This window comes from Tachysurus vachellii, chromosome 13 (assembly GCF_030014155.1).
Source record: "Tachysurus vachellii isolate PV-2020 chromosome 13, HZAU_Pvac_v1, whole genome shotgun sequence".
Classification (NCBI taxonomy): Eukaryota; Metazoa; Chordata; class Actinopteri; order Siluriformes; family Bagridae; genus Tachysurus; species Tachysurus vachellii.
The window spans coordinates 22,936,517-22,958,968 of record NC_083472.1 but is presented as its reverse complement, the minus strand read 5'-3'; the positions used below and the strand labels follow the sequence as shown (position 1 = coordinate 22,958,968).

At 36.1% G+C, this 22,452-nt stretch overlaps 3 protein-coding genes across 3 annotated transcripts; all 3 read left to right on the top strand.

Moving 5' to 3' along the window:
• Nucleotides 1–1,631: 1,631 nt before the first annotated feature.
• On the top strand, nucleotides 1,632–15,662 carry LOC132856333 (uncharacterized). Its single transcript, XM_060885870.1, has 15 exons — nucleotides 1,632–1,763; nucleotides 2,876–3,217; nucleotides 3,469–3,810; nucleotides 4,016–4,135; nucleotides 5,036–5,079; nucleotides 5,164–5,286; nucleotides 8,031–8,295; nucleotides 8,829–9,171; nucleotides 12,460–12,592; nucleotides 13,154–13,247; nucleotides 13,462–13,812; nucleotides 14,458–14,802; nucleotides 14,973–15,089; nucleotides 15,316–15,365; nucleotides 15,501–15,662. Exons 1-15 carry the CDS (start codon nucleotides 1,691–1,693, stop codon nucleotides 15,639–15,641), a joined length of 2,883 nt encoding a protein of 960 aa, XP_060741853.1. The 5' UTR covers nucleotides 1,632–1,690; the 3' UTR covers nucleotides 15,642–15,662.
• Nucleotides 7,692–10,715, top strand: LOC132855926 (uncharacterized). The gene is made up of 6 exons (XM_060885213.1): nucleotides 7,692–7,785; nucleotides 7,951–8,295; nucleotides 8,829–9,164; nucleotides 9,347–9,466; nucleotides 10,112–10,155; nucleotides 10,288–10,715. The coding sequence occupies exons 1-6, from the start codon at nucleotides 7,713–7,715 to the stop codon at nucleotides 10,411–10,413; spliced, it is 1,044 nt and encodes a 347-aa protein (XP_060741196.1). The 5' UTR covers nucleotides 7,692–7,712; the 3' UTR covers nucleotides 10,414–10,715.
• Nucleotides 15,663–18,708: 3,046 nt separating the features above from the next.
• LOC132855928 (uncharacterized) lies at nucleotides 18,709–21,945 on the top strand. The gene is made up of 6 exons (XM_060885216.1): nucleotides 18,709–18,760; nucleotides 18,915–19,262; nucleotides 19,848–20,201; nucleotides 20,363–20,479; nucleotides 21,602–21,645; nucleotides 21,735–21,945. Exons 1-6 carry the CDS (start codon nucleotides 18,721–18,723, stop codon nucleotides 21,858–21,860), a joined length of 1,029 nt encoding a protein of 342 aa, XP_060741199.1. The 5' UTR covers nucleotides 18,709–18,720; the 3' UTR covers nucleotides 21,861–21,945.
• Nucleotides 21,946–22,452: the final 507 nt, after the last annotated feature.

Here is a 22,452-nt window from a genome sequence, read left to right as displayed (position 1 = left end):
GAGAGAGAGAGAGAGAGAGAGAGAGAGAGAGAGATGATTGGTTAGTGTTACACAGTGGTGAAGGAGGAGTCACATTATGGCCTGAATTAAACTCCACCCACATCCATACTGACATTTTGTATGAAAAAACATCAGAGAGAGAGAGAGAGAGAGACAGAGACAGACAGATAGAGAGAGAGAATAATCATTTTAACACTCCTCAAAAATGTCAGTCTGATTGTCTGAATTGTTTCATTGTTTTCAGTAACACACTCTTTAGCCTTGATTAAGCTTTAACCCAGTTGTGTCGCTCTATAAACTCTACAAGGAGATTTGTCTCTCATTGACATTTACTTAAAGCTCTTCTCCTGTCACCGCTGCCTCCTAACGTCATCTTCTTTGGGTTGTCGATTCATCGGCTGCTTTTATACATCGGATTACAGTAAACATGAATCATGAGTTCGTTGATAGTGTTAAGAATATTAATGAACTAGTTATCCCTAAAATCGCTACACTAATAGTGTAAGAAAGAGGTCAGTCAAAGGAAGAAGGAGCTTTGTAGTTAAAGTTCTTCAAGAGATCTTATCAATATCTTCAGACCTAGAATGTGGTTGTTCCCCAAAACTGTTGCCACAAATTTGTAAGTACACACTTGTGTAGCATGTCATTGTATACTGTAGCATTATAATTTCCCTTCACTAGAACTAAGAGGCACAAACTAGGTTTATTCTATAACAATGCCACTGTGAAGGCCACGTCTGGTGTTGAAGAACATGAGCAGCCTCAACAGGGCCATGACCACAACTCCACTAAACACCTTGGAGATGAATCGGAGGGTTTACAGTGCACCAGGTTTTCTCAGAGGACATCAGTGCCTGACTTCACTAATAATGTGGCTGAATTGGGCAGAAATCCTAACAGTGATGTTCCATTGAAGGTCTTTCCAGAAGAGTGGAGACTGAATACGATGTTCTGTTAAGTAGCTCTGTGATTAAGGTGTTGGACAACTGATTGGAAGGTTGTAGACCACCAAGATTCCACTATTGGGGCCCCTGAACAAGGCCCTTAACCCTAATTCGAATCAATGAGTTAAATGTAAGATGCTTTGGATGAGGGTTTCTGTCTAATACAGTAAATAAAATTAGCTTTTTTTCTCAGTGTAAAATTGGAGATTATGATTACAGTTACTTCCTGTTCACTATATTTGACAGTTTATTTGTTAAACCGATCTACATCGAAGTTTGATTATTCGCTAAAACGTTTAACTCTATACATTTTATTTTACATTTAAATAAATATCCTTAAACAAATTAGTCTTGTGAAGTAGAAAATATTGGATCTCATCCATAATGTTCTTTAATTCCAATCATTAATAAAATGCCATTGAGTTTATTAAGTATATTATTGTACAAGCAGAAGTTGTTATTTTTTAAACTTTGATGAAATGAAACATCAGTTAAAATAATTGTTCACCTTATTTCCTTCACTTTTTTTGTTGATGATGTTTTATTTTCTATTTGAAGAAAAAGGGCATTGAAAAAAGAGAAAAAAAAAGGTATGAGGAGGGGCTTCAGTCTCCTGACAGCTTCCTGGACTTGAGTGTGTGTGTAATATTTCACTGGAAGTGTGTGAGGTCATTATAAATCTGGGCACAAAGTCATATGTTGAGCAGGCGTAGACATGCTTGTACACAGAACACAGGCTGAAGCTGATGATAATGATGATGATGATGATGATGATGTTGAAGGTGATGTGGATAACACTGATGCTTTTGAATAAATCTGGTAAGTCAACATAGTTTTTATGTTTCTGATGACAAATAGGTTTCCGTTATGAGGCTCGTCGACACAAATAATGACGGTTTGTATAAGATTATTAGAAGGGCTTCAACCTTCTCGTAAAACTCTACAACACTGAAATGTGCGTGTTTTCAACAAGACCTACGCTTTAGAAGATAACGTATTCAATCATTATTCCTTTAATAACTCTAAACAATTGTTTGTTTGGCTGATTGTGACAGGTACCTGGTGGGTTTGCACAAATATAGTTTTGGGTTTGTTGCATCACGTAGGAACTCTGAGACATAGACAGTTAACTGTGTACAGACAATAATGTTTTTAATCACGTTTATGTTTCTAAAATGATATTAAGTTCAACATAATTAAAAGTGTTTTGCTCCAGATTTTCGTTTGTGTTCAATATCCGAGGCGTCACGTTGTAGTGTCCGACACTAGTCAGTAAGCATTGACGGATTATATGGTTTTTCCACTGTAGCAATGTCCTGATGAAACCTTTTCAATCTGATGAACAAAATCTAGCAGAATGTATCGCGGATGCTAATCGTCCTGTAAAACATATCTATCAGCAACCAAAAGTCTATAAGAAAAACCCAACAGTGTTCAAGAAGCAAAAAAATTTTTTTATTCTGTAAGATAAGATACAGTGTGTTTTTTAAGGTTTCACCAGATTCTTTATTATATAACTAATAATAAATAGTAACAAGACATTTTTAAGGTTATTAACGTTTGGTAGGTTAATCCTAGAGCTTCCCAAGAATTTTATTGCAAAATCTAAAATCCAAACTATTTCTCCTTAATTTCTGTTTAATCAGAAGTTCTTAACATCTTAAAGATGTTATTTTTTTCTTGAAATTTTATTGTTAATTAGAACAACACATCGATCCTGTTTTTACTAGAAAGTTCAGGTTATTTAGCACAATGCATGTAGATCGCTAATATTTTATTTAAATTTGATCTCACGTTCAATTATTATTAGCGTTCCACAACGATGGAAACTTTGTAAAGTGCCAGAATATCTAAACATTTATCTATGACAATATATTTTTAGTAAGTTTTGATATATTGATTCATGTTTCTTTCTTAATTCTTGATATTAGTTTCTACACAGAACAGTGATGTCTCTCAGCCTGACCCATGGATCTCTGCTGGTGTTGGTGACAACGTGACTCTGAGCTGCTTTAAGCTGAACGACGATAACTCTGGATCTGTCGTTTGGTACAAACAAAAAGTCGGACACGAGCCTCGCGTAATAGTCGCAGTTCAACATGAACATATTTATGAAAATGAGTTCAAACCACCAAAATTCAGCATCGAGAAAACTAAAAAAAGCTGCCATTTAAAAATCGCTAACGTGGAACCATCAGATGAAGCCGTGTATTACTGTGGATACAGAAGATTTTTAACGAGGTTTGGAAATGGAACATTTTTATCAGTCAAAGGTAAAAATGTAATTAATTTTAATATTAACAATTGGGTATCATATTTAGTAGTTAAATCACGTGTCTGTGGTCAGTGGATGTACTGACATTCTTATGACATGATTAATTATTTATTTATTCATGTGTTTCACTTAAAGACTAAAAATACTCTTGCCTCTGTTTCCCGACAATCCATTTCAATATGATTTCTCTAATGTCCAAAAAAAAAATAGAATAATTAACTGAAACAATGATCTGAATGTCATTAACAGGTACTGAAGATGTAAAAGTGAGTGTGAGGCAGAGCGGCGTGTTGGACTCGGTTCCTGCAGGAGCCTCAGTGACTCTGCAGTGCTCGGTTCTCTCTGAGAGCAGAGCAGCAGAACTCCAAGTGCTCTGGTTCAGAGCTGCTCCACCACAATCCCATCCTCAAATCATTTACACTCATCACAACAGCAGCCGTCAGTGTGAGAGCGGCTCTTCTACACACACCTGTGTGTACAACTTCTCCAAGAACATCCTCAGCCTCAATGATACTGGAACTTACTACTGCGCTGTGCTCCTGTGTGGGAAGATCATCTTCGGGAACGGGACACAAATACAGATATTCCAGGGTACATAGCAGTTATTAAAAAAATTCATAAAAAAAAATTCTCAGTTAAATTATAAACTATAGAACCCCCACCCAAATTATAATGTTAATAATGTTCCAGGATTTGCTGATTTCTTTAACTACTTCTGTTAAATTGTAGCTGTAAATGCTTAGAACGTTACTAAACTAGTCCCAGTGTTAATATCCTGATGTTTACTGTGTGACAGAGAGATCTACAGATCCTGTAGTGATGTTCCTCGCTGTAGCTTTGGCACTGTGTGTGGTTTCCATCTTCGCTTTGATCTTTGTTCTAACCTGTAAAAGGAGAAACTGTGAACGAAGCAGCGGTAAGTCTGCATTAGGGCTATTTTTTTAAATTTATTAAATGATTACAAATCTATTAGAATATTAGATTATTTCTATCGTATACATCAAATCACTAGTTTGTTAGAAATACTGATTTGGTAAATATTAAATTCTACTTAGGGGGGCACGGTGGCTTAGTGGTTAGCACGTTCGCCTCACACCTCCAGGGTTGGGGGTTCGATTCCCGCCTCCGCCTTGTGTGTGTGGAGTTTGCATGTTCTCCCCGTGCCTCGGGGGTTTCCTCCGGGTACTCCGGTTTCCTCCCCCGGTCCAAAGACATGCATGGTAGGTAGGTTGATTGGCATCTCTGGAAAATTGTCCGTAGTGTGTGATTGCGTGAGTGAATGAGAGAGTGTGTGTGTGTGTGTGTGTGTGTGTGTGCCCTGCGATGGGTTGGCACTCCGTCCAGGGTGTATCCTGCCTTGATGCCCGATGACGCCTGAGATAGGCACAGGCTCCCCGTGACCCGAGGTAGTTCGGATAAGCGATAGAAGACGAATGAAGACGAATGAATAAATTCTACTTAAGGTCATTGGAAAAAGTGGAATACCGAGTTTCTGTTGATGATTATTTCATATAACGACACATCCTGGAGTCTTTATGTTGCTTATAAAACAGTAAATTGCAGACTTTTAGACTATTTTTATTACTTAAGTAAGGTCATTTTTTTCCGAATAAGGTTACATTTAATATTGTGGAATTTCCAGAAAAAAAAATTATTCCATGTTTTATCAGTTCTAAACACTCATTCTCACCCAAACATATGTTTCTATTGATTGAAGCTAATAACCTTCTGAAAATAAGAAATAAAAATGTGACTGCAGATGAGAAGTAGGTCTCACCACAGAGATCCAAACTTATGTTGATTTTTTTCTCTACAGTGAGATTAAAACCGGGTTCTGAGACGGACAAGACGCTAAATCAGGTAAATACATGATGATATCCATGGACGAGCGAAACATAAAAATTCAAACTTCTGTCATTTGTAATCTGATATCCATTCCTACAGGACTGTAACAACGAGGAGCTGAATTACGCTGCCTTATATTTTAATGAGCGGAGAGTGAAAAGAGGAAGAGGCAAAAAACAGCAGCCTCAAGATATTATCTATTCTGATGTACGAGTTCTTTCTGTAACTTAGATTTTATCTCTGATATTATTCAGTGTCAATATTTCTGTTCTCAGGATTTGATTCACAATAAAAAAAATTATTTAATTGAAATTGATGACATTATCTAGTGACTACTAAACCAGTGACCCAATATATATATATATATATATATATATATATATATATATATATATATATATATATATATATATTGTGTGTGTGTGTGTGTATAGTACAAATTTATATTGTTTTAACTCTGTTTTTCAAGTTTATAACTGAAATATGTTTTATTAAGATATCAATGCAATTTTACTTCATACGTTTTTATTTTTCTTTACTTTCTGTTATTTGGTGAACAATTATTCATTAACACACATTATTCTGGCCATATACTGTATGGATGGGCCTTCGACAAGAATATTGAAATCACACAATTGTACAGATGTCTTTGTACGCTGCCTTTGGGATGAACTGGAACTGGAGTCTCCTTAACATCTCAACATCAGAGTCTGATCTCAGTAATGTTCTTGTAGCTAAATAAATGAACACAAATTCCTACAGTCACGCTCCAACCTAGTTTCCAATCTAGTGGAAAGACTAGCTGTGTGTGTGTGTGTGTGAGTGTGAGTGTGTGTGTTTGTGTGTTTAGTTACATTTCCTTTTATTAAATGTTACTATAAATGGTTATATATTATGATATATTGTTCAACAATAAATTAAAAACCTCACTTTGGACAAATTGCTGCAATAACTCGAATTTTGCTTCATATTGGCCTCCATCACAGCAGACTACTGTGGATTAATTTTTATATGATTATGCTTTATTCCTTATTCATGGAAAATAATCTTTAAAAGTGTAAAGTCTTACTCATAATGTTATGTTGATGATTAATCTCTCTCACTCTCACTCATTTTCTACCGCTTATCCGAACTACATCGGGTCACGGGGAGCCTGTGCCTATCTCAGGCGTCATCGGGCATCAAGGCAGGATACACCCTGGACGGAGTGCCAACCCATCACAGGGCACACACACACTCTCATTCACTCACACAATCACACACTACGGACAATTTTCCAGAGATGCCAATCAACCTACCATGCATGTCTTTGGACCGGGGGAGGAAACCGGAGTACCCGGAGGAAACCCCCGAGGCACGGGGAGAACATGCAAACTCCACACACACAAGGTGGAGGTGGGAATCGAACCCCCAACCCTGGAGGTGTGAGGTGAACGTGCTAACCACTAAGTCATCGTGCCCCCCAGATTGCAAATATTAATTATTAAAAGAGATCGTTGACAATATATCAGTGTGTCGGTGAACAATTCATCAACATGTGCAGGATCTTTGTTATTACCTTGAATAATGAAGACTTCAGCAAGAAGCCGAGCTTTTCGGACAAAACCACAGCATTATGGAACAGTTTAGTAATTTGGATCTAAGATTACCAACTGGATTTAAAAATATTCCTCAACCACAACTTACAGGTCCATGTGCCGTCCTTACTACAAGTCCAACTTACTAAATATTGGTCACAGAGCAGAAATTATTTTGAATAAAATGTATATTAATGCTCTCAACAGAAATATATATATATATAAATATATTTCTCCATTTCAAAAAAGGTTGTGCAGCTTATTTTCTTTCTTTCTTTTCTTTTTTCTTTCGTTCTTCCTCCCTTTTTCTTTCTTTCTTTATTTCTTTCTTTCTTTATTTCTTTTTCTTTCTTTCTTTCTTTTTTCTGTCTTTCTTTCTTTATTTATTTATTTATTTATTTATTTATGTATTTCCTTCTTTCTTTTTCTGTCTTTCTTTCTTTCATCTCTTTCTTTCTTTCTTTCTGTCTGTCTTTATTTATTTTTTTGTTTGTTTATTTGTTTATTTATTTATTTCTTTTTCTGTCTTTCTTTCTTTCTTTCTTTTTTCGTTCTTTCTTTTTCTGTCTTTCTTTCTTTCTTTCTTTCTTTCTTTCTTTCTTTCTTTCTTTTACTGTCTTTATTTATTTATTTATTTATTTGTTTGTTTGTTTGTTTGTTTGTTTATTTCCTTCTTTCTTTTTCTGTCTTTCTTTCTTTCTTTCTTTTTCTGTCTTTCTTTCTTTCTTTCTTTCTTTCTTTCTTTCTTTCTTTTACTGTCTTTCTTTCTTTTCTTTCTTTCTTTCTTTCTTTCTTTCTTTCTTTCTTTCTTTCTTTCTATCTTTTTCTTTCTTTCTTTCTTTCTTTCTTTCTTTCTTTCTTTCTTTCTTTCTTTCTTTCTTTCTTTCTTTCTTTCATGTCAATTGTTAAAAAGGTTTTGTAAGGAGGAGCCACAGTCAGTTATCTACTGCTTCTAGTTTGGTCTAAAATGGGATGTGGAAAATTCTGTGACATCAGAGTTGCACGACTTAAATCTGTGCCACAGAGTGAAATGTGCTCAGTTTGACCTATAACAGTTAAGCAAGAGGAGACATGCTGTATACAGACCTCAGACTGAGGATACTGATGCTGATATGGATTACAGTGGTGCTTTTTAATAAAACTGGTAAGTGTGGCTGGTTTTCAGGGTTGTTACACATGAGGATTAGTGACATATGCAAATACACTTATTATAACTGATTGGTTGTTTTATTTATTTATTTTATTTATTTATTCCTTGTGCAAATCTAAGGTACATATTTTGTTATATAATTTTAAACATTTTAAACAGCAGATTCTGTACATACAAACATCATCAATCAGTCGGACCCGTTTATCTCTGCCCGTGTCGGTGATAACGTGACTCTGCAGTGCTTTCGACTGGGAGAGAAAAGCACTGAAGCCATTTACTGGTTCAAGCAAAAAGTCGGACATGAGCCTCGGGTAATGGTCAAAGTTCATCATGAAGCCAGTTATGAAGATGAGTTCAAGCCACCGAAATTCACCATTGAGAAAGAAAAAAAGAGCTGCCATTTAAAAATTGCGAATGTGGAACCATCAGACGAAGCCGTGTATTACTGCGGCATAGTAAGTTACATAAAAGAATTTGGACAAGGAACATTTTTAGCAGTGAAAGGTAAGAATTTTAACATACACAAATAATCATTTAACCCATTTCAATTATTGTTATTTTTGAAATAAATTTTTCTTTTATTAAAATTACCAAATTTATTAATAACCAACATAAATGATGAGAATTATTGCTGATATGGTATGACATGAATTTTTGTTTTAAATACATACATTTATATTTTCATACATTTCCTCCAGTTGGCTCTTTTCCTTTTTTTTTTTTTATTACAAACCACATGGTTCAAGTTTTTTCTTGTATACATTATACATTATGTATCAGCTTTTTACAGTGCGATGTTGGACTCAGTTCCTGCAGCAGAGTCATTGTCTCTCTGTGCATGTAGTTGTTTAGCTGTGCATGATTTATTTTTTTTAAGTTCTTCTCTATAATTCACATACAATCAATCAGATTTGGGAACCAACAGTAATGCAGGATAAAATGTTATAAATGTCAGAAGGGGCTTTCTGAACTGTGTATTAGCTGTATTATAGAAGACTCAAACTAAGATTTCACTCTGTCTATATCACACTGACCAGGTACTGAAGATGTAAAAGTGAGTGTGAGGCAGACCGGCGTGTTGGACTCGGTTCCTGCAGGAGCCTCAGTGACTCTGCAGTGCTCGGTTCTCTCTGAGAGCAGAGCAGCAGAACTCCAAGTGCTCTGGTTCAGAGCTGCTCCACCACAATCCCATCCTCAAATCATTTACACTCATCACAACAGCAGCCGTCAGTGTGAGAGCGGCTCTTCTACACACACCTGTGTGTACAACTTCTCCAAGAACATCCTCAGCCTCAATGATACTGGAACTTACTACTGCGCTGTGCTTCTGTGTGGGAAGATCATCTTCGGGAACGGGACACGTATACAGATGGGTGAGAAGTAAGAGGTTTTATCAACAAAAAAGACATTGTAGTTATTTGATCCACTTTATATCTACTAACTTTTCCAATAAATTCTATTGGTGTCAAATTACAAAGATTTCTACTTTTATCTTTTTTACAGCATATCAAATCTTTATTTATAATCTTTGTATTAAATGTTTACTGTGTGACAGAGAGATCTGTGGGTCCTGAAGTGATCTGCCTCTCTGTAGCTTTAGGAGTGTGTATGGTTGTGATCTTCACTTTGACCTTCGTCTTAAGCTATGAAGAGAGAAACAGTGAAAGACACAAAGGTAATTCTGCATTCTGTCTTTTATTAACCCTTGTATGTTGTTCGTATTTTTGTTACTCAGCCAGTGTTCGTGGGTCTGTTTGACCCGCTGCATTTTTGGGATTTTAATTCAACACAGTCAAAAATTTTATGTTAAAATACTCTACAGATGTTTACTTCATCCCAATTGCAAGCAATATAAACAGCATATATGGTTAATATTTGGCCTTTACCTTTATTAAATCACATTTTTTGATTAAAATGCTATTTGTTTTTTGTTGTTTTTTAACAAAATGTAATAAAAAAAAGAAAATCAAATTTAATCAAGTTATGAGTGGGAAAAAATCAACAAATCTACAAGGAAGCAAAGTTTTTCAAAGCTATTCATGTTTATGAATACGGGTCCCACAGATCCGAACAACATACAAGGGTTAAAATATCTTATAATATTCATTTAATTTCTATTGTATACAATGAGTCAAGAATTTATTAGAAATACTGATTTAATCTCTATCACTCAGAGCAGCCAGACACAATCATTTCCTTTTGAGAATGTCTGTTTTTTTAATGAAGTTAATAAAACTCCTTCTGAAAATTAGAAGTAAAAAAAAATCTCACCTTACAAATTTATTTATTATTTTTTTAAAGTGAATTTTCTTCTCTACAGTGAGATTAAAACCAGGTTCTGTGACAGACCAGATTCTCAAACAGGTAAATATTCGGGGTATGTGAATTTAGGATGATGTTCATGGATAAGCAATTAAATTTGTCACAAAAAATATATAAAAAAAAAACGTTGCTAGATTTCAGATTTCATTTCTAATCTCCTATTCGTTCCTACAGGACTGTGACACTGTCGAGCCGAATTACGCTGCTTTACATTTCAATGACCGGAGAGTGAAAAGAGGAAGAGTCAGAAAACAAGAAGATATTATCTATTCTGATGTTCGAGGTCTTTCTATAACTTAGATTAGATCTCTACTATGATTCAGTGTCATTATTTCTGTTCTCAGGGTTAATTGTTACTGCAGCTGAATCTTTTTATAATGATTGTTGATCTTTATATTTGTTTGTTTGTTTGCTTTTGTACTTTAAAAAAAAGAAAATCTCCCACATTGTGCAAGGAATGAAACACATGATGTTGTGCTGTTGGTGGAAATAATCAGCGATGTTGAGGTATGATGCAGCCGGACATTACGACCCCAAAGGCATTTGAGGTCATTTGAGGGCACAACATTTGAGGGCAGAAATAAACAGTGTGAGATAATTAACCCATTAAAGGTGGGTTCTTCGATTTTTGAGAAATGCTTCAGAAAAACATCGGGTCGAATAATAAACAAAAATCAAAACAAACGTGTAGCCAATGAGCAGAAAGGGGCGTGTCTTGTCAATATGGGCGGAGAGAGTGTTCGGTGTGCATGTGTGACATTAGCAGAAAGCGGTTTTAACATTGACATGGAGGATAAAAACAAAGAAAGAAAGCGAAGAAAGGCTTACGATAAGGTAAGAAGTAGGACATGTTAATATAGGATCAGCTTTCCAGCGCTGGAGAGAACTGAAGGAGCAGGAAGTTGGTCACATATTCACAGATTGGAGTTTCCTGAGTCAATAACTCCTGAGCTAAACACTGTTACTACACAAATAACACCTCTTTTCTATCGTAGTAATGTAGAGACGCAGCTACAACCGTGTTTTGTGTAGTAACAGCGTTTAGCTCAGGAGTTATTGACTCGGGAAACTCCAATCTGTGAATATGTGACCAACTTTACTTAAGACGCCGAGGCGCTTTTTTCCTTCTCGATAGGTGAGTAACGTTGGTTTTGCTTTGTTACACAGAACTAATATATGCCTTTGTCCTTTACATGATTACGCTTGTGTGTCATTTTTGCTTGTTTGTTTATCTGCAATCGTATTGTTCTTCCCTTCAGCTATGATAAAGACACATTTCTTTCCATTAGTTGCCTGGGTTACGTATGTATGTGTGGGCGGAGCTATCAATACAGGGGTGGGACCCATTTGGGTTAGGGGCGTGTTTGTTTTGGTGATTTCAAATGTCAACATTGGCTTTCAAAAATCGGAGACCCCGCCTTTAATAAATTTCATTGTCTGGTGGTCACATGATAATGATCTGGTTTACAAAGTTATAGAGTACCTGAAATTTATAATCTGAGAAAAAGAAACTTATTTTTTATGTTTTTTTTCTCAAAGTTTTGCTTTTCAATAAGCAGCATTGAATTCAGTTGAATTTTTATTTCTATAGCACTTGATTACTCATTGATTACCCTACATGATAATGGCAGGAAAACCTTCAGCACATTAAATTTACTTAAATGTTTGTTTTTTTTTATTAATAATTTACTTCCACTCTATAATTTCTGCAACAGTGTTGTACTCACAGTGACCTCATCAGTCGATATTCCATTATTACTGAAAATAAAGAAAACGTATGGAACGATATTCTTCTTTCCATGATCTTCAGGAAATGCAAATGATGATGCATAATCCAACTTCCAGGTGAACGTGTCATGTGACTAAATATTCTGAATAGTTGATGGAGTGAATGTGCTTATTTACTATATTTCCAATAGTTTTGGGACACTCCTTCAAATCATTAAATGAATGTGTTCCAATCCCTTCCATGGTCACAGGTGTATAAACTAAAACACCTAGGCATACAGACTGCTTCTACAACCATTTGTGAAAGAATGGGTCGCTCTCAGGAGCTCAGTGAATTCAAGCGTGGTAACGTGATCAGTTGCCGCCTGTGCAATACAGTAAGTTCAACTATGAAGCTTCCTCACTACTAAATATTCTACAGTCAACTGTTAGTGGTGTTATAACTGTTAGTGGTGGAAGCAACTGGGAACAACAGCAACTCAGCCATGAAGTGGTAGGACACGTAAAATCACAAAGTGAATTCAGCGCATGTTGAGCAGTGCGCAAATGCTGCCAACGTTCTGCAGAGTCAACACAGAACCAGAAAACACAGAACTCAAAACTTTGTGTGGCCTTCAGCTTCAAGCCTTACATCTCAAAGTGCAATGCAAAGGATCGGATGCAGTGGTGTAAATCACGCCATCACTGGACTCTAGGATCTCTATCAGGTAATCCAATGGATGAATCTGGGTTTGCTGTTGCCAGGAGAACGGTAGATGCTTGATGGCAATGTGCCCAGTATAATGTTTGGTGGAGTCCTGACCTCAAAACCTTTGGGATGAATTAGAGCGGCGACTGCGAGCCATGCCTTCTCGTCCAACATCAGTGCCTGACCTCACAAATGTGCTTCTAGATGAATGGTCAACAATCTCCATTAACACACTCCTAAACCTCGAGGAAAGCCTTCGCAAGAGTTGAAGATGTTATAGCTGCAAAAAGTAAGACAACTCCATACTAAAACCCTGTGGATTAAAAATGGGATTTCATTAAATTTAATGTGCATAAAAAGGCAGACGTCCCAAAACCTTTGGCAATATAGTGTATTTTGTGACGTATCAAAAGTTCACCCTGGGAAGGTTTTCCAAAGCCAACCATAATCATACTGTACATATTCAAAATATACATAACATCTAGTGGTAGTGCTTGTAGCCTACGTTTTTTTATCATCAATGATTTCTTGCTTGGAGGCAACACCATTAGTCTCCACATACAGAGTTTTGAGGTCAGGGGGCTGAGCTTCATGATGTCTTAAACTCTCAGTAACGCCCCTCAGGCTCAGTGTGTTGAAAGGACATGCTCATGCACAAGCCTGGGGTTGGAGATGATGATGCTGATGTGGATTACATTGGTGCTTTTTCGTCAAACCGGTGAGTGATTCTGCTTTTAGATATAATCATTATATATAATTATATAGATTATAATCATATAATTAACATTATAGTCTAAAGTTCACTAACTGAAATGGTTCTAGAGGCTAAATGTGAAACCAGTGAAGCATTACAGCATTTTAATGAAAGTTTTAAATGTTTTAAATGAAATTTATACATAAACATTTTTTTGTTCTGTGGCTCCTCACGTTAGGTTCTGCACAAAAGAACGTCCTCCATCAGCCAAACTCTGTGATCACTGCTGCTTCTGGTGAAAACGTGACTCTACAGTGCATTCGAACGAACAAAAAAAGCACCGATCCTATTATTTGGTACAAACAAGCAGCAGGACACGAGCCTTGTGTAATTGTCACAATTCAAAAACTAGCACCAAATCCTATTTTTGAAGATGAGTTCAAATCCCCGAGGTTTAGTGTTGAGAATTTAAAAGAAAGCTGCAATTTGAAAATTAATAACATGGAACCGTCAGATGAAGCCGTGTATTACTGCGGAATAAAGATATTTACAATACAGTTTGGGAAAGGAACATTTTTATCAGTGAAAGTTAAGAATTTACGGTAAACTATCATGACTTAATTATTTTTAGCATTGAAATGATTTTCATTTGAAATTAATTTATGAGGTGTTTATCTTAAAATCCAATCATTATCTTTTCTTTATTACCTTTACTTAAAATGGCTTTAGACACTGCTATGAATTTCTAGAAACATAAATATGAGCTTAATATAAAAAAAATATATAGATTATTTTCCAACTGTAAATAATTTTCAGGTCTGAGAAGCTAATTGGTTTCCTTTACCTCAACGTTCCTAAAATCCATATTGATTCATTGTTACACTATAGAGCAAAAATTTTATATACCAATTTCCAGTGTAAAAATGCAATCAGATGAAAATAATGTTGCATTTTACATTTTATGAATAAACATCAACATCATTAATAAGTGATTACGATTTATATAGTTGTTAAGCTCAGTTTTATTTATTTATTTATTTTTTGGATCGTAAACTGATTATCACCTTACAGCGAGAGACAGTCGAAGAATTTAATTAGCAAACTGAATCATACACATACTGTATATACCGTACTGTACATGTCTAACAATGCAGAATATTTGAAGGTTCAACAATAAAGGAGAAAAAAAGGAGAATCTAGTGAGATCTCATTCTGTCTAAATCTCACTGAACAGGTACTGAAGATGTGCGTTTCTCTGTGTGGCAGAGCGGCGTGTTGGACTCGGTTCCTGCAGGAGCCTCAGTGACTCTGCAGTGCTCGGTTCTCTCTGAGAGCAGAGCAGCAGAACTCCAAGTGCTCTGGTTCAGAGCTGCTCCACCACAATCCCATCCTCAAATCATTTACACTCATCACAACAGCAGCCATCAGTGTGAGAGCAGCTCTTCTACACACACCTGTGTGTACAACTTCTCCAAGAACATCCTCAGCCTCAGTGATACTGGAACTTACTACTGCGCTGTGCTCCTGTGTGGGAAGATCATCTTGGGGAACGGGACATCGGTACAGATGGAGAACTTTGGTTGGTGAACAATTTGTGTATATTATTTGGGGTTTATAGATACAGACACCAAGAAAAACGTTCATATTTGTCATTGTTATGTGATGTGACACGCTATGCTTTTTTTCTTGCTGATCATATTCCGTGTTCATATGCAGACAAAAATTTGATGATTTTTTTGTGCCTTAAAGCAGCGTCTTATAATCCTGTAGTGATGTGTCTGGGAACAGCGCTGGTAATGTGCGGGATTCTGATTTCTGTTCAAACTGTTTTACTCTGTAAAAGAAAATACGGTCCACAACACAGAGGTGCGTGTTTAATATAACAGCGTACATTTATTTTTAATACCTACAGCGTATAAAAATGACCTCAGCACTTATTTACCCTTCAGATTTAGTTCATATTATTATTAGATTCAGGTCCGTCGTGTTCAAATAGAATCAGGAAAACGTTAGCAGTGTCAGATCTTTGTGCAGAATGAATCAGACTCGTTATAGAAGAGAATCTTCATTACATTCACTCTTTTTTTCACAGAGAGAATTCAGCATGATGCCGTGATAAACACTGACGAGACGAACGCTCAGGTACTTGTTCACGTCTACAGGGAATTTTTGTTCTCATAACCTTACACTTTATTCTCTTTAGTCAAGAAAATTGATAGATAAATAAAAAAAATATTATTTTATAATTTAGTTTTTTTATTGTGTTTATTTCCACAGGTTAATTATGCTGTAGAGCTGAATTACGCTGCCTTACATTACATTGAAAGGAAAATTAAAAGAATGAGAGGAAATCGAGGTCCATCTCAAAACAGTGTTTACACTGAAGTGAAATATTCCACCATTTCACACTTAAAATAATCTTTAATATTATTGTGTCTGTTTGATTTTTTGGCATGGTTTGTCTCCACCCATCTCATTACATAAAAAGGTTAATGGAAACATCATCTTCTTCCTGAAAACTTTTATCCTATAATGAACTGTTTCTATACTGATGAACGTGATCTTCCAGAATAACTCCGCCCACCATCCACACGGCACCTGTTTCTATACTGGATTACTTGTAATAAAATCGTTTACATTTTCACAACACTGTCCTGTCACAAACACCTGACTGAAAAGATGGGTTTTCTGTAATAATCATCACACCTTCAGTCAATTATGTGTTAAAACTGTGTCTTTAAAGAAGAAATGTCTCACTGGTGATCACAGAAAGTATCTCAGCAAAGTTGTGCATCAAGAAATTATTCATGTCCCTGCTTTCTGTCTGCATTCTAAAGCATAGTATTGCATCTTTTGGGATATTTTTGCATAATATAATGTAATATAATATAATATAATATAATATAATATAATGTAATGTAATGTAATATAGGGGGGCACGGTGACTTAGTGGTTAGCACGTTCGCCTCACACCTCCAGGGTTGGGGGTTCGATTCCCGCCTCCACCTTGTGTGTGTGGAGTTTGCATATTCTCCCCGTGTCTCGGGGGTTTCCTCCGGGTACTCCGGTTTCCTCTCTCAGTCCAAAGACATGCATGGTAGGTTGATTGGCATCTCTGGAAAATTGTCCCTAGTGTGTGATTGCGTGAGTGAATGAGAGTGAGTGTGTGCCCTGCGATGGGTTGGCACTCCGTCCAGGGTGTATCCTGCCTTGATGCCCGATGACGCCTGAGATAGGCACAGGCTCCCCGTGACCCGAGGTAGTTCGGATAAGCGGTAGAAAATGAATGAATGAATGAATGAATAAGTAATATTTTTGTATGAATACGTGGGAGAAGTCTGTGGTTTAATGTTGAGAAGAAGGAAGCCTGAAGTATCTTACATTACTCTACAAAGACCAGAAACCAGAACATACAAGAAAAGTTTTTGGCTTTTCAGCTTTCTTATAGTACATATTACCTTACATTACATTATTTATTAGATTGTATTGGATTAGATATTACCTTACAATACTTTGCATTATATTACATTAAATTAACATTTACAGCATTTGGCAGACGTCCTTATATCCAGAGCGACTTACGGTACATTATCTAATTTTTGTAAAATTGAGCAATTGAGGGTTAAGGGCCTTGCTCAGGGGCCAACAGTGGCAGCTTGGTGGACCTGGGATTGAACTGACAACCATCTGAATGGTAGCCCAACACCTTAACCACTAGGCTACCAAATGCCCACTACATTACATTGCATTATTTATTAGATTAGATTAAATTACTTTACATTACATTGGATTAGGTTAAATTAGATTATATTAGATTGGATTACATATTACCTCATATTACATTACATTATTTATTAGATTACATTACATTACATTGGATTAGGTTAGATTAGATTAGATTAGATTGGATTACATATTACCTTACATTGCATTACAATGAATTAGATTAGATTACAATAGATTACATTAGGTTAGAAGGAATTGGTTGGATTAGATTAGATAAAATTGGATTAGATTGGACTAGATTAGATATTACCTTACATTAGATTAGATTAAATTAGATTACATTACATTACATTGGATTAGGTTAGATTAGATTGGATTACATATTACCTTACATTACATAACAATGAATAAGAATAGATTACATTACATTGTATTAGATTAGGGCACGGCGGCTTAGTGGTTAGCACGTTCGCCTCACACCTCCAGGGTTGGGGGTTCGATTCCCGCCTCCGCCTTGTGTGTGTGGAGTTTGCATGTTCTCCCCGTGCCTCAGGGGTTTCCTCCGGGTACTCCGGTTTCCTCCCCCGGTCCAAAGACATGCATGGTAGGTTGATTGGCATCTCTGGAAGATTGTGTGAGTGAATGAGAGTGTGTGTGTGTGTGTGCCCTGCGATGGGGTGGCACTCCGTCCAGGGTGTATCCTGCCTTGATGCCCGATGACGCCTGAGATAGGCACAGGCTCCCCGTGACCCAAGGTAGTTCGGATAAGCGGTAGAAAATGAATGAATGAATGTATTAGATTAAATTAGATTACATTACATTACATTGGATTAGATTACATTACATTGCATTACATTACATTACATTGAATTGCATTAGATTAGATTAGACTGAAATAGATTAGATTGGGTTACATATTACCTTGCATTACATTACATTGGATTAGATTAAATTACATTACATAAGATTGGATTAGATTCACCTTTATTGTCACAGCACATGGATACAAGCTAAATAAATTCTGTTAGCATCTAACCAGAAGTGTAAAGCAGTAGTTCAGTACAGACTTATGTACCAGATATAGATAACAAATAGATATAAATATAATATGATTATAATAATAATCTCTGGATGTTACAGAGAGCTGACACTCGAGACCAAACATTTTGTAGAAACATCTCCTTACAGAAAACCTCAGCAGTTCAACACTGAGGTGTTTTCCGGTTGCGGGGCTCCGACCTTACGAGTCGCTCAAATGTCAGAGCTTGTGTTATAGAGAAGAAACGAACACCTTCTGACCAATCAGAATCGAGTATTATTAACATTTAGTAATGAAAATGATCCGACAAGCACTTTATTTACATGGAAGGACTTTATCTACTCTCACCTAGATAAATGCTAGTGCTGTATAAAAGTTAAGTGAAAAACAATATGGATGTTTTTAGCTTGACTTTACCTCATATTTTCATTTTACCTCAATTTAGCTCTATTTACGTACTTCAGTCATATGTAAAGTTCTGTATAAAGTCACAACATTTCTATATGTGGTTTTTTTTTTGTTTTTTTGTTTTTTTGTTTTTGTTTTGGGGTTTTTTTTTCACCACAGACTCTTCAGACACACTGAGTTCCAAAAATAGGAACGTGTACAATGAAAGGAAATATAAAGAGCACATGTGACTTGTGTCTCAGCCAATCAGATGAACGTCTCTAGTATAGAATAGCTTGGTGCTTTCATCATTCGCTTGTTTTTTCTATCATTTCACCTCTGAGGATGAGTCCAATCTGGATAATTATTTTAATTCTCAACCTATGTAAGTGTTATAGACATTTTATTTCAACTAAATTTCATTTAGATACACGTCTGATTCCTGTAGACGTGTGTGGTTCTTTCTAGCTATTTGAAATTTCATCCTGTTTTTTATTTCTCTTGTTCTATTGTATCTAAATGATTTTTTTTTTTTTTAGCTCTAGCTCAAGCTGTGGATTTTTCGAGACCATCGTATCTCTCGGTGAAGTCTGGAGAACATGTAACTCTTAACTGCCCTTTTGGAGACATTCGTAGGACTGATAGTGTTGTTTGGTACAAAGAAAGCGTTGGAGAAATGCCTCAAAAAGTGGGAGAAAGATTAATATATAAGGATATTAACATGTCTCCGAAATTCAAAACGTCAGGATATAAAATGGCGGTGACTGATAACGGCATTTCTTTGACAATTTCACGTATAAAAAAAGAAGATGAAGGACTTTACTACTGTGGAAAATGTATGCTGGAGAATGTTACGCTATCGAACGGAACTTTCTTGGCTGTAGCAGGTAATTAAATAAATCAAATATGTATGTTAAAAGGTTTTCTATAAATATTAATAATTTTTTTATTATATAAACAATATTTACTTAAATATTTAATAAATTTAATTTTTCAGCCTCCAAATAAAAAATAAAATTAAAATCAGCCAAAAAAATGGAGATGGGTTTTTTTATATTGTTATTCTTATTTATTTATTTATTTATTTATTTTGCATGCTAATGAATAAATATGTACTTTTATAGAATTGTATTGTCTTCTTTTTGCAATTTAAAAAAAAAAATGCTGGATGGACAGGCGAAGTATAAAATAACCTGATTACAAAATGTGTTGGTTGAAAGAAAACAAAGGTTTTTATTGTATATTCTTAGGGTTTTATGTTGAAATTGTTATATATATATATATATATATATATATATATATATATATTTGTTATTAGATGAAAAATGAATAGATGAAAGACCAAACAAGCTTTTTAAATTATAGAATTTTTGACGGATACCTTATTAACTGTATAATGTACATATGATAAAAATCTAACTACAAAAATTGTCCATACTAAGATCTCACTCTGTCTATATCACACTGAGCAGATGACAGAGATGTAAAAGTGAGTGTGAGGCAGAGCGGCGTGTTGGACTCGGTTCCTGCAGGAGCCTCAGTGACTCTGCAGTGCTCGGTTCTCTCTGAGAGCAGAGCAGCAGAACTCCAAGTGCTCTGGTTCAGAGCTGCTCCACCACAATCCCATCCTCAAATCATTTACACTCATCACAACAGCAGCCATCAGTGTGAGAGCGACTCTTCTACACACACCTGTGTGTACAACTTCTCCAAGAACATCCTCAGCCTCAATGATACTGGAACTTACTACTGCGCTGTGCTCCTGTGTGGGAAGATCATCTTCGGGAACGGGACACCGGTACAGATGGAGAACTTTCCAAAACATGGTTGGTAAAAATAATGTCATTTTTAATTTTTAAATTTAGTTTTAATTTGTTGACATAAGCATTGGTTATAAATATGCAGAACATTTTTATGTCTACATTAATAACCACTGTATCATTTGTTCTGTACAGGTTAATTTATTGTGATATTTATTGTCTTTCAGTAAGATCTTTAAGCCCTGAAGTGATCTACCTCTCAGTATTGGCGGCAGTGTGTGTGGTTGTGATCTTCACTCAAGCTTTTATCATCTTTAAAAGAAGGCTCTGTGGCCAATGCAGAGGTGAGTCTGTAACATTCAGAACCGTAAATAATCGTATCGCTCTATACTGATTTTTTCCTATTTGGTGTAGATTTATGACATTCTGTATAATCCTAATTAAGTTCCAGTAACAATACAAATTGTAGAAAAGTAAAGCGGTGAAAACTTATGCATTTACTCACTCACTCATTCATCTTCTACCGCTTATCCGAACTACCTCGGGTCACGGGGAGCCTGTGCCTATCTCAGGCGTCATCAGGCATCAAGGCAGGATACACCCTGGACGGAGTGCCAACCCATCGCAGGGCACACACATACACACTCTCATTTACTCACACAATCACACACTACGGACAATTTTCCAGAGATGCCAATCAACCTACCATGCATGTCTTTGGACCGGGGGGGGAAACCGGAGTACCCGGAGGAAACCCCCGAGGCACGGGGAGAACATGCAAACTCCACACACACAAGGCAGAGGCGGGAAACGAACCCCCAACCTGGAGGTGTGAGGCGAACGTGCTAACCACTAAGCCACCGTGCCCCCTTTATGCATTTAGTTTAGTATAAAATTTGCTCATGCGAATAACTGATAAAATGTAAATTATTTAGAATAAATATTTGAATGAAATGAAACGATAACAAACTGATTATTTAATACTTTCACTGACAGTGAATATTAGAAGTAGTGCTAAAAACATGTCTGTGTCACAAAAAACAACATAATGTGAAAATCGTATCATGTTTTTAAGCAAATAAAAAGGACAATTTTACAAAGAATATTTATTAAGGTTTCTGTTGTTGATGAGTTTGTCAGTGATGTATTTTGCCTCAAATTTACTGAATATTTGGATTTATACTGTATGCTCACTACGTCGGGTAAAGCGTAAGGAAATTGTATTCTAAAGATATAAAGTAATAAAATATTTGTTCAATCTTTCTGATTTGACAAAAGTCAAATCAGTTAAAAACGTGTTAAAAATCGTTAACGAACATAAAGATTTGATTGTGAAACTTTAAATAGTGAAATTGGTCCAAAAAAAGAATAATAAATACATCCAACTAAAGCAAATAGTGAAAATAGTGATTAAATATTGCATATATATTTGAAATACATTAATATGTATATTTTTTCCTCAACAGTGAGACATCAACAGAATTCAGTGGTAGAGAAAACACCAAATCAGGTAAACGACTCCAATGACAAAGAAAATCTCCCTCATGATTCAGAAAACTTAAAGTTCATTTTCTTTTTTTATTATGTTCGTTATCACAGGGTCATGAGACGGAGGAGCTGGATTACTCTGCTTTACATTTTAATAAGAAGAATACCAAAAGAATGACAAGGAAAAGAGACCAAGCTGCAAATTGTGTTTATTCTGAAGTGTTATATAGAACCTAGATTACTATTAATCTGATTAATGTCTATAACACATCTTTAATCAGGCTTCTCATGTTTCGGAGTGTTTGAAAAGCTTTGCTTGTTATCAGAGGAGTTTATGTGAGACAGAATATGTACTGTAAAAAAAAATGAGTTTGTTCTGAGTAATCAGTAAGAAAACATATATTTAAGTGTAAGTTCATCGTGACCTCCTTTTTTCTGGGTTATTTCATGCATCTGGATTGTAATCACTCTCACTCACTCATTTTCTACCGCTTATCCGAACTACCTCGGGTCACGGGGAGCCTGTGCCTATCTCAGGCGTCATCGGGCATCAAGGCAGGATACACCCCGGGGGGAGTGCCAACCCATCGCAGGGCACACACACACACTCGCATTCACTCACGCAATCACACACTACGGACAATTTTCCAGAGATGCCAATCAACCTACCATGCATGTCTTTGGACCGGGGGAGGAAACCGGAGTACCCGGAGGAAACCCCCGAGGCACGGGGAGAACATGCAAACTCCATACACGCAAGGCGGAGGTGGGAATCGAACCCCCAACCCTGGAGGTGTGAGGCGAACGTGCTAACCACTAAGCCATTGTA

Coding starts and splice junctions, on each gene's coding strand:
- LOC132856333 (XM_060885870.1), top strand. CDS start 1,691: ATGATAATGATGATGATGATGATGATGATGTTGAAGGTGATGTGGATA. Junction 3,811..4,015: donor ACAAATACAGATATTCCAGG/GTACATAGCAGT, acceptor ACTGTGTGACAG/AGAGATCTACAGATCCTGTA. Junction 15,090..15,315: donor ATACGGTCCACAACACAGAG/GTGCGTGTTTAA, acceptor TTTTTTTCACAG/AGAGAATTCAGCATGATGCC.
- LOC132855926 (XM_060885213.1), top strand. CDS start 7,713: ATGCTGTATACAGACCTCAGACTGAGGATACTGATGCTGATATGGATT. Junction 7,786..7,950: donor GGTGCTTTTTAATAAAACTG/GTAAGTGTGGCT, acceptor CATTTTAAACAG/CAGATTCTGTACATACAAAC. Junction 9,467..10,111: donor AAACAGTGAAAGACACAAAG/GTAATTCTGCAT, acceptor TCTTCTCTACAG/TGAGATTAAAACCAGGTTCT.
- LOC132855928 (XM_060885216.1), top strand. CDS start 18,721: ATGAGTCCAATCTGGATAATTATTTTAATTCTCAACCTAT. Junction 18,761..18,914: donor TATTTTAATTCTCAACCTAT/GTAAGTGTTATA, acceptor TTTTTTTTTTAG/CTCTAGCTCAAGCTGTGGAT. Junction 19,263..19,847: donor AACTTTCTTGGCTGTAGCAG/GTAATTAAATAA, acceptor CACACTGAGCAG/ATGACAGAGATGTAAAAGTG.